This window comes from Tinamus guttatus, unplaced genomic scaffold, assembly GCF_059628265.1.
Source record: "Tinamus guttatus ecotype Peru unplaced genomic scaffold, ASM5962826v1 Tinamus_guttatus_pri_ptg000508l, whole genome shotgun sequence".
In the NCBI taxonomy this organism is placed as follows: domain Eukaryota; kingdom Metazoa; phylum Chordata; class Aves; order Tinamiformes; family Tinamidae; genus Tinamus; species Tinamus guttatus.
Genome location: NW_028289042.1, coordinates 710,114 through 720,618, shown reverse-complemented (window position 1 = coordinate 720,618; position 10,505 = coordinate 710,114). Strand labels below are relative to the sequence as shown.

The window sequence follows — 10,505 nt, the reverse complement described above, 5'->3', positions numbered from 1 at the left end:
TATCGTGCTCCATTGCAGGGCGTTGTTTGTTATTTGAAACAATGATAAATTGAATTCAAAAAGAAATACATCTTTGTTAAGCTTTGAGGGCATGTACTAAGGAGGATGCTTCTTGGATTCCAGTTTCTGCACATTTAAGACAGTATGATGTTAAAAGTTTGTAGCCTTAGCAGTGTCCTCCAGTTGATACGTGTGCATGTGAAGGTGGAGCTCTTCACAGAGCAAGATCCCTTGGCTGGGAAGGGAGGTGGAAGGAGTTTCAGCCTGGCAGCAGAGGAACTGACACTGCAGCCGCAGAGCAGCAGCTCTGCTGCCAAGGACTGACCGTCGCTCTGCATCCCTCTTCCCCTTATCTTGGATTAACAAAACTGACATAAAGTTTCCAACAGCAGCAGAACCACTTTACCTTTTAGAAATGGGTCTGCGCTCAGTCCCCAGGGTCCCCCAGTTTCCAGGAATAGGGATCGATGGAAAACCACGGTGTTTAAGTGTGAGAGTAAGCAAACCAGGGACATGAGACACCTTGTGCGAGAACCTCTGTCTCCCCTCAAGGATATTTGTTACACTAATACTTGAACGTGTGCCTTACGGTATTCCTAGCTGACTAGCTATTGTATTTTATATACTGGTTTTGGTTTGTTTGGGTCTTGTGTTTTGTTCTGTTTTTTTGATTCAGTGAAAAGTAAATGTGTGAGAGGAGTTAATTTAATTCCCAATACAATAAAAGCTTTTTATAAAAAAAAAAAGTGACTTTCAATTAAACAAGAACTGTTTCTGTGCAGCTCTTTCAAAAGAGATCTAAATACTTCTTTTTGTATTTTCTATGCATATTGCAGCTGCTTTGTAACTTGTGGTGTTAAAGTATCTCATGGTTTTAGGTGCTTTAAGGCCCCTGCCAAAGGGGTGGTGGTTGTGACTGCAGTTCTTAAGGGAAAGTCAGTGCCTTGCTGGTAGCTAGAATGACCTTAATATCGATAACATGCACTTCCCACATTAAAATTGGCAATTCGTGCTTATTTGGGAGCGTGAAAACACAGGTTTGGGCACAGATCCATCCTCTAGGCTGCTCTCTATTCCAGAAAGTGCCACACAGCCACTTGCAAAGTTTGCTCTTAAGCACCCAAAGCAGAAGCTCTGCAGCTCCCAGGGGCTGCCTCTGTCACTGCTGCTCTTTGCTAAGTTGTTACAGGAAGGCCACTCCAGTTTAGTATTTCTAAACAAAGCAACCTGCCCTCTGGCTCTAGCTGAACATGGTGAATAACTAGTTACTAGTTACCATTTAGAGCAGTGTGGAGGGGGGGTCATGGGCTAATTTGTCTCACTTCTTTCATAAAGCAAAGGCTGTTGCTGTCCTGGTGTTGTACAAAGCAGGAAATCTTGATGATCTTGCATCACTCTCCATTTTATCCAATATGGGTTAACACATCCCTGACTTGAATAGGATGTCACTTAAGATTTTTTTATGTCATTTTTAATTCATTTACCAATAGTAGACTCCTTCCTTCTGCTAGTGGGCTGCCTTGCTGCTGTGCTTGTTGAGCTGCCTCCTTCCTTTTTGCTCTTTGTTAACATAGTTTTATAGTTGAACTGCATTCTCTTGGCTGAAACTTAGAGCAGCCTCTGTTAACCGATGGATGAATATATGGGTTAAGTAGGTGGGAGAGAAAGGTTGCAGCAGTGATGCAGCCCCCTTTGCTGGGAGCAGGAGCATCATGATCTCCTGTGTGCTGGGAAGGCCAGGGGACTATGCAGATGCACATAGAGCTATAAACAAGAGCCAGGCACAGAGGCAGAAGGTGCTGCTGCTGCACATGTATGTTTAATTTAAGGACCCCTGCTCAAAATTACAATATAGCACTATGCAAATCCTCGCAAAAGTTCAAATAATTGCTTTGAGTGGTTGTCTAACAGAATCAAAAAAACTGGACGGACATTAATTGAACTTGATACTGCTACTACTTCCACCTCTAAGACCTGCAGAGACTCTCTCTCTTCCAAGTCTTCTAAGGAACATGGAGTTGATGACCAGCCACGTTCAACTGTGACAAGAGAAATCACTTTACGGAAGCTCTCTGAGATGCCTTGATGTTCATTTTCTCCCAGACGAAGCAGGAGGGCGTGCGGAGCTGTGGCAGGGGCGGCAGCGCGGGGCTCGCGCTGCCCTGCGTTCTGCGCCGGCTCACGGAGGGGCCTCTCCCAGCAGGCTGACCTCGGGCGTCGCAGCGTCCACGTCGCGCCAGTACGGCAGCAGCAACGGAAGAGAAGACACTTTGTTTTCCAGGCATTCCCAAAGTTGAGCTGCTAGAAAGTTATTTCCTTCGGGTGATAAATGAAGCCCATCAGATAAGTAGCAGGAGAAATCCTAGAGGAAAGGTTAGAACATGCATGAATCTACTTGCCATTTATAAACACAAGGACCTGACTAATTTTTAGACTTTTCAACACTAACGGCTAAAGATATTAATTTTTGCCCTTTTGATTAAAATTTTAAAGAATGTTCCAATGCCCAAAGTAACTACTACTCATTCCAAAACTACTCCATGCTGATGTGGTACAATCACAATACTGAGTTTACAACAAAGATTCACAGTGCCCTAATTGGAGTTACTTGTTTAAGGGCAAGGTGTGAAATCTTTGTCAAATAGAAGATTGTGGATGTTCAGTCAAAAGCATAAGAAAAACATCCCGATCTGGCCCGGAAGGGAGGCCAGCTCTGTGCAGGAGGTGGCACTGGATGCCTCCAATGGCTCCTTCCAACCTGAACTCTTCCCCAGTTCAAAGTCCAAGCAAAAGGCTACTCACATGGAGTACTGCAAGGAGACATTTCCTAACTAAATTTAATGGTCAGGTTGTATTAAGATATTTTTTCCCATGTGTCATATGAAATATTCTGGATTTTTTTCCCTTTCCCAAATGGTTATTTGGATATATTTTGTATTGGTTTAGTGGGAATGCAGTACTACCAGTCCCTCCATACTAAATCAGGCATTTGGCAGTTCCAAAGTGTCTCTCAGGACATCGTACCTGATCTTTTTGCATCAGTGTCCACAGGTCCACAACTCCGGTGCCACAGTCCCTGGCTACTTGAACACAGGCCTTGGCATATTCCCCGGTGGTGGAATTGCGGCGATTTAGTTTGTCACCTAAGAGACACACCCCCCACACACGAAAAAACATTTTAGGATCAAGACAGGATTGATTCCGTTTTCTGAGGTAAACATGATGCTTTGCAACTTGTTAAACCAAACAGCCCTAGCAATTGCAACCCAAGTCTCAACATCTCCGTTTAAGAAGTGGCTGGAGTTACAGCTCTCGTTCAAGGTGCATCAGATGGTTCATCAGATGGTTCAAGGTTCATCAGATGAGATATTTGGAGACAACAGCAAGAAGAACACAGGGCAATGCAGATGTCTGTGCTGCTTGGCCTTCTGTTAAGCTTTGGGTAATGTCTTTATAAACCTACTTCTGCCATGTAGAAAAGAATTAAGTAAAACTATGTTAATTTCACAGCCTTGCCTTCTACCTTCTGAACGACATCAGCCATTTGACAGCTCTTTGCATTAGTTCCCATTAAAATGCTGATGACAGCACCAGGCCACGGTACAACAGGTACAAAGCATTGCTTGAAATGCAGGATGCAGCAGCTGGCAGCTCAGTTATACTGGCAGCTGAGCATTCAGCAGGTGCTCAGCACTAGTGTAAATCATCCCTTTTGCATGGAGTGCAGTGAAACACTGGGGCAGAATATTATTACGCTATGATTTTTAATTGTTTTTTTTTTTAGTGGAACCTACAAGTTATCAATTCCTACTGCGCTCTTTCCTTAGGAACACCAGTACAGCTGATGATTCACCCTGATGATTCTCACTTCTTCACACTGCCACTTTTCCCTCCCAGCAGCCGTCTTCTCACCATCAAAATATTCTCTATAGCCTTGCTGAGCCTTCCTGTCCCATTCCCCACTGTGGGATGTTTCCAGTTCCATTTATTCCTCAGTAGATTGCGAGGCCCTTTGGTCCATTAAACACCACCAAGCAGGGCACCATCTGCTAAAAAGAAAGACCACCCCCCCCCCCAACTATTCTCTCGTTACCTTTTCTTTATTTGTTAGGATTGTTCCTTTCCTAGTCCATTCTGGAAGCTCTTAGTTAGCAGTGCTGGCTCTACAAGCTAAGACCAGAGACAAATAGGAGCTTCTCAGCCCAAGAACACACTCTGCCTGCTAAAGGTCCAAAACAGGAACATTTTCTGGTAAGAGGGACATGGAGAATTTAAAACAATCACCGAGTATTTCTTTTATTATTATTATTATTATTAAAAAAAAAACAAACAAAAAAAACACAAATTGAGGTATTTATTTCATATTCAGGGCTTCCTTGGCTTGCTTTGAAACAGCAGAATGCATTTCCTCACCTTGATTAGACTTTTCCACTCGCCCTTCTTTTACACTGCTGCAAACACTGCCCTAGCATTTCGCCTCCCCGGCTCTTCACAACATCTGCTCCAAACCTTCCTCGACCATCAGTGCTGCTGAAGCTCCCATTCTGCAGTGATCCATTCCTCTGACCTTGACAAGCACAAACTTGCCTAGTTCTCAACTGCACAACCTGTCCACAACCACTGCCAGTGGGGCCCAACTTTCCTTATTGTCAGACAACGTATGGAGGGGGTAGCAGCCGTAAGTTGCTGCTGGGGAGATTCAGAGCAGAGCTTAGGACACTTCCCACCCTACTAAGGGAGTAGGGGCAGCACTCAAACAGCCTCCCACACAGGAGCGGGATGGCCGCCCTTGGAGGTTTTTCAAGCTTCAGCTGGATAAAGCCATGACCAACTTAATTTAGCCCAGCTTTGAGTGGTAGGCAACACTGGAGACTTCCAACTAGCTAAGATTTTGCTCCAGCCACCATCATTCCCTACTGAGACCCTGACTTCCCTCCAGCTGGCACACAGGCCTGGTTGAATCTTCAGTCAAGAAGATTTAACCAGTCTCCCTTCACACCTGTGAACATCGGCAGCTTCGAGTTTCACACCCCTCCTTTGCTCTGGCATCTATCTGGCAAAACCAAAAATAAACAGAAAACTTTTCCTTACTACTGTTTGGCACCTGATGCTCTGCCAGATCATTCAGAGTTCCAAATTAAGCAGTGAAAGCCATCGAATGGCTAGTGACTAGAATGGAAGGTGCCACTGCAGGGAGCTGCCCTCAGTAATAAGCAGAATCCCTTTTAACGCATTTTAAACATGTGGTCATGTACGGAATGTTCTTGCTTTGACTGAATACACAGGACATGCACTAAAATAGAGAAAACCTTGCAAATACTAAAGTATTTATTAAAAATCTAACTCAAAAATCTTCTGTAGATGTGCAAGAACTGAACAAACTGTTTGAACAGAGAAGAGGACACACTCTCAGGTGTAAACTGTCACTGCTGGAGCCCAGGAGATTAAAGTGATTTCCACCTGCTAAGCAACACAAAGTAAGCACTGTTGTTAAGGCTCTATCACAAAGAGTTAGTCTGAACAGTAGGAGTGACCTTAGAATCCAGAGACTTGGATTCTCCTCTGTGGGTTTTAATTTACAACAAAAGCAGGTAGGATATTACTGCATTATATATGCAAGCAGATGTGAAATAGTCTGTAAATATTAGAAAGTTTTCAAAGAAGACACACAGTAAGAAAAACTCTTCCATGCTACTTCGGAAGCTGCCAGGACATGATGTACTCTGCTCAGGACATCTAGATTCCTTTCCAAGAGCTCTGATTTTACTTCCACGACATCCCTTTTTGAGATACACTACTGTCTGTTCTCGGCAGAGAGCTGCTTCTATCAATCAATCAGATTTATGCAGAAACAGAGCAACCAACATCCCGTTTCCAAAAGGATATTATTAACTAATTGCAGGTTACTCCTCGAGCAGATCTGAAAGATGTTTTGCAGAGCAGCTAGCAGTCATTTCCTATCAACTTGGAGAACACAAATACAACCTGGCACAAACACAGAACTAGTCATTTATCAGTCTAAGAGCAAAAACTTACACTCTCTGGGGGAAAAAAATGAAATTTTGTTAGTGTTATTGTTCTTTTACCTTTGGCAAGACATTCCTTCTCCCAAGCTGACTCCTGAAGAGGAGGGGGTGTTATCAAAATAATCCTGTCTTCAGTAATGTCTACTGATTTCAGATACTGCACCATGCTCTTCAAGTTTGCAGCATATTCCTCCAAAGGAATGTGTTGCTTGGGATTCAGATCTGTTAGGGATTAGGCCAGATGTATTATTCCCATAAAACCATGCTGCTCACAGAGTTATTACATAACAACTAAGATGATTTTTACACAGGATACAAATGTGGACACTCTTCTTACTACTTATTCTCAGTATTAAACTGTTCACCTCAACCATAAATTGAGGAGGTGTCATAGGAAAAGGCAGCACCTCAACAACCAAAGCAGAAAAACAGGGCTTAAAACAGCTCTTGCAACTAATTCAAATGACGCAGAGGGGGGAAAAAGCCACCTTTCAGAAAATAATAAAAAAGCTTTTCTTTAGAACTCCACATTTTGTCATTAAAATGCGTAATAATTTCAAACTTTACCTGAAACAAAAGCAAAAACTTTTAACTCTCTTGGACAGAGAGCAAATGTTGAAAATTCAGACAGACTCTACAAAGAATCAGTCCTCTGGGCACTAATCTCATCATTTTGATTAAATAGCTCTGCTTGGCAGGTGCAGATCTTTAAGAGAATCCAAATGCTACATTCCCTCATTTCTTGATCTATCCATCAGGCTATTTCAAAGGCAGAAAGGCAGCCAGACACCCAACTCTAATTTTAAGTGTTGGATATCTGAATAATTCTTCGGATCCTTGACATTTCTATTTACCATTAAAACTTGCTCAGAGAGAGAGAAGGTGGCAGTGCATGATTCTAAAAATAAAAACACAATAATGGAAGAGTTAGCTGTATAAATGGGGGAAAAAAAAAAAAGAAGAGCCAAGAACCAGTCCAAGCAACATTCTATCCTTTCTGATATAAGATAAAACTTTCTTAGGAGGATAGATGATGGGGAAAAAAAAAAAGAAAAGTGTACCTTTCAAAGCACTGTCATTAGCTCCAAAGAAAATAGTAACTGCAACAGTGCTGTCTGCACTGGCACTTTTACCGATCAGTCTTGGAAGGATCACTTTAGCCCATCTCGTATTGTACCCTGAGAAGCCACGATTTACAACATCACATTTTCTGAAACACATATCAAAAAGAAAATCTCTCCCCATCAGAACAAAGTTTTAGGCATGGGAATCATTCAGTCAGAACCCCTGCCTTTGTCCCTCTCAGCATCAATGAGATTTCATGAGTGAATCCCCTGGGACCATAATTTTATGTTTTGCAAGTGTAAGCACGGAGAAACATTAACATATCAGACTATGAAATCAGAACGAATATTTGATAATCAAGGAATTTTTCTTTCTACTCAAGCTTTGCAGCAATCTCTAGTAAATATTTCCCCCTACCAGGGGGACACTGTTTAGGCAGTCCATGCCAATAAACAAGCGAATATTTTAGTAATGTTAATAAATAAATCAACAGAACTTATTTCTGCCAGTTTTCTTCAACTTCAAGAAAGCTACACGGGCTTCTTTCATACCAGAAGTTATTTTTTGAGCTCTTACCTGACCAGCCTCTTGGCGAGCGCGGCTCCCCAGCCCTTGTCCTGGAAGCAGTGCTGCGTGCAAGGAACACAGTGAGCCCCTCACCGGAGCAGGGACTCGCTCCCGGCGCCCACCCCGATTCCTTTTGGCTTTTGTTTTCCGACGCTTTCCCTGCTCAAGAGCAGCCTGCGAGCCAGGCCCCCCGCACTTCCCTGCAGGGCTTCCTCGCCTGCCGGCTCCCTGCGGGGATCGGGCACTCCAGGCCTTTTCTTCTTTTTTTTTTTTTCCCCCCCCTGTTCTTTTCTAAAACCTTTTTGCTGCAACTTTATTCTGGAGAGCAGCTCTCAATAACCCTCTCTCAACAGGCTATGTTAGAGTGCAGCTTGACAATTTACCTGGTTTAGTCTGCTTATTCCCACTGCTATCCATCCCATCCTTTCAGATATGATGGGTCACCTGTCTTTGGAACTGCACACTGAGGTGACTTAGATAACTGATTTTCCTTTGAAATATTTTTTTTCCTACTTAAATCATTTTTTTCTGAGAGCAGCTCTGTGATCCAGCTCATTGTGCAGATGTTGCTGTGCAACAAAAAGCAAACAGGGACTGAAAACGAACACCAGAGACTGCTTAAGCTGGTACCATCATGGAGGGAAATGTCCATCAAGCCAGGCTCTGGTCACATCAATGCAGAAGGTATCTGGGGGCTGAGGGGACCACCCTGCAGGGAGCTGCAAGGAGCAGGATATGGAGGTGCAGCACATGAGAGAAGGCTGCAGAGTCAGGAAAGGGGTGGTCAGTGTGGAAAACAGATGGGCCAGGAGATTTGCTATCCTGTATGGCAGCTTTTCGCTAGAGTCCTGGATGGACAGAACTGTCCATGACTGCCCAGACACAGCCAGACAACAGGGCCCCAGTATGCAGGGATTTACAGAGCAACAGGACACCCCACGTTGGCTCCCAACCCACCTCTCCTGCACTTGGGCCACCAGGTGAGCTGACATTGGTGCCGGGCAGCCCCGTGCTCCCATGTTGGGCACTCATCACTTCTCCTTCAAAGGCAAAGCAGCCTCGCGCTCGGCAGCAGGTGCTCGGTCTAACACCAAACCTCAGCGAACATTAACCCAGCGCCCACCGAAAACGAGGCCAAAGGCAACGTCCACCGGCTCTGAGGACGGATGAAACCTCTCTGGCACAGTCAAAGTGAACAGCATTTTTTGGGCAGCCTCGGGGCTCTATACTGAGCTTTCTAAACGCCTTGTTCTCCCGGGAAGCAGCGCCCGTTGTCCGGTAACGGCCCCGGAGCGGTAGCGGCCACGCGCGGTAATGGCTCCGGAGCGGTAACGGCCACGCGCGATAACGGCCCCGGAGCGGTCACGGCCGCCGAGCCGCTACCTCAGTGATGGAGTCTCCGAAGAGGACGACGCGGGGCCAGCGCAGGAGCCGCCCGCGCGCTCCCGCCTCCGCCAGCGCCATGGCGGCTGCCGGACGTCCGCCCGCGGGCCGCGCTGAGGCGGAGGAGCCTCCCGCCCCGCTCCGCCCTCCCGCGCCTCCTTGCCCTGCTTGCAGCTCAGAGCGATGGCGCCCGCCGAGCTGGGCAGAGCGGGGGCTCTCGGACAAACCAGCATGAGCCCGAGCTCGCTCCTGGTGTCTCCAAAAAGCGTAATCATTCACATTAGCAACGCTACCAGGTTGCTTTCTTCATCACTTTGCAGCAAATGCGAACCATCAGTACCACAAGACAAGGTATATAAAATAGAGCTAGTCCAGCTACCCAACTCACAGTGAATAGAAAACTGTGGGGTTTTTTTTCCTTCACAAATCCGATCGCATGGAAAGACTTTCCCTTCCACATGAACGTCATGTTCCCTTCCACAGACTCTTTAAAGACCTCTTTAAAAAGACAGTACATTCTTCATGAGCCAGTGACACAGATCCTGAGAACTGATGCACACATGTGTTGCACTGATAGTTTATTATAAAGACGCATGATTATTTATGCAAAAAACAGTGGGCGGGAGGGGGAAGTCTGTCATGCATATGAAGCAAATGCACCTTTATGCTCTTTTGTAGAAAACCCACTTCACAAGCATTTTTTTGTTTCGAGTGGTTTACCCTTTGGCAACTAACTCAAATTTGATATTGAAAATCTTGAACTATCTCTTAAATTCAATATATAGTGAATTCTTGAATTCACACTATTTGAAATTCTTCTCTAAATATTGTTCTGATATCTCATCTGGTTTTGCTCAAAATGACCATTTCACTAGAGCTGGAGCATCTGCATGTTACTTTTGAAGAATTACTGACAGGGGCCATTTGCACTTAGAGCTGTTGCAATCTAACTCTTGGCTTCTCTGGCGGATGGTTTTATTCACTTGGAACAGTCAAGAACAAAGACCCCATATGTGGTTTTACACCTCCACTTAAACTCAGTCTTCCACCAGGGATTACATTGTAAGTGTATTCAAGCCCCTTTGATTTCAAGCACATAGAGGCCTGCAAGTCAAATGCTTTCCCAACAAGAACAAAATTATACAGAAACTCAAAGACTGAGAGGGGATCTGATCAATATGTGTAAGTACCTGAAGGGATAATGTAGGGAGCAATGGGGCCAAACTCTTCTCAGGACAAAGGGAAATGGGTATAAATTTAAACACAGAAAGTTCCACCTCCATGTGAGGAAGAACTTCTTCCCTGTGAGGGTGACAGAGCCCTGGCACAGGCTGCCCAGAGAGGTTGTGGAGTCTCCTTCTCTGGAGATCTTCCAAACCCGCCTGGATGCCGCCCTGTGCCACGTGCTCTAGGTGTCCCTGCTGGAGCAGGGGGTTGGACTAGATGATCTCTAGAGGTCCCTTC

At 44.9% G+C, this 10,505-nt stretch overlaps 1 protein-coding gene across 1 annotated transcript; it reads right to left on the bottom strand.

The window, feature by feature from the left end:
- Window positions 1-2,163: 2,163 nt before the first annotated feature.
- IAH1 (isoamyl acetate hydrolyzing esterase 1 (putative)) lies at window positions 2,164-9,154 on the bottom strand. Its single transcript, XM_088533531.1, has 6 exons — window positions 9,042-9,154; window positions 7,668-7,720; window positions 7,088-7,236; window positions 6,087-6,248; window positions 3,025-3,143; window positions 2,164-2,362 (listed from the first exon to the last, which is right to left on the bottom strand). The coding sequence occupies exons 1-6, from the start codon at window positions 9,120-9,122 to the stop codon at window positions 2,180-2,182; spliced, it is 747 nt and encodes a 248-aa protein (XP_088389657.1). The 5' UTR covers window positions 9,123-9,154; the 3' UTR covers window positions 2,164-2,179.
- Between the last annotated feature and the right edge of the window lie 1,351 nt (window positions 9,155-10,505).

Excerpts from the sequence above, each read along its gene's own strand:
- IAH1 (XM_088533531.1), bottom strand. The coding sequence starts at position 9,122 with ATGGCGCTGGCGGAGGCGGGAGCGCGCGGGCGGCTCCTGCGCTGGCCC. Across the intron at positions 7,721-9,041 it reads TCGGAGACTCCATCACTGAG|CACTGCTTCCAGGACAAGGG; the intron begins GTAGCGGCTCGG and ends CCTTGCACGCAG. Across the intron at positions 7,237-7,667 it reads CTCGCCAAGAGGCTGGTCAG|AAAATGTGATGTTGTAAATC; the intron begins GTAAGAGCTCAA and ends TATGTGTTTCAG.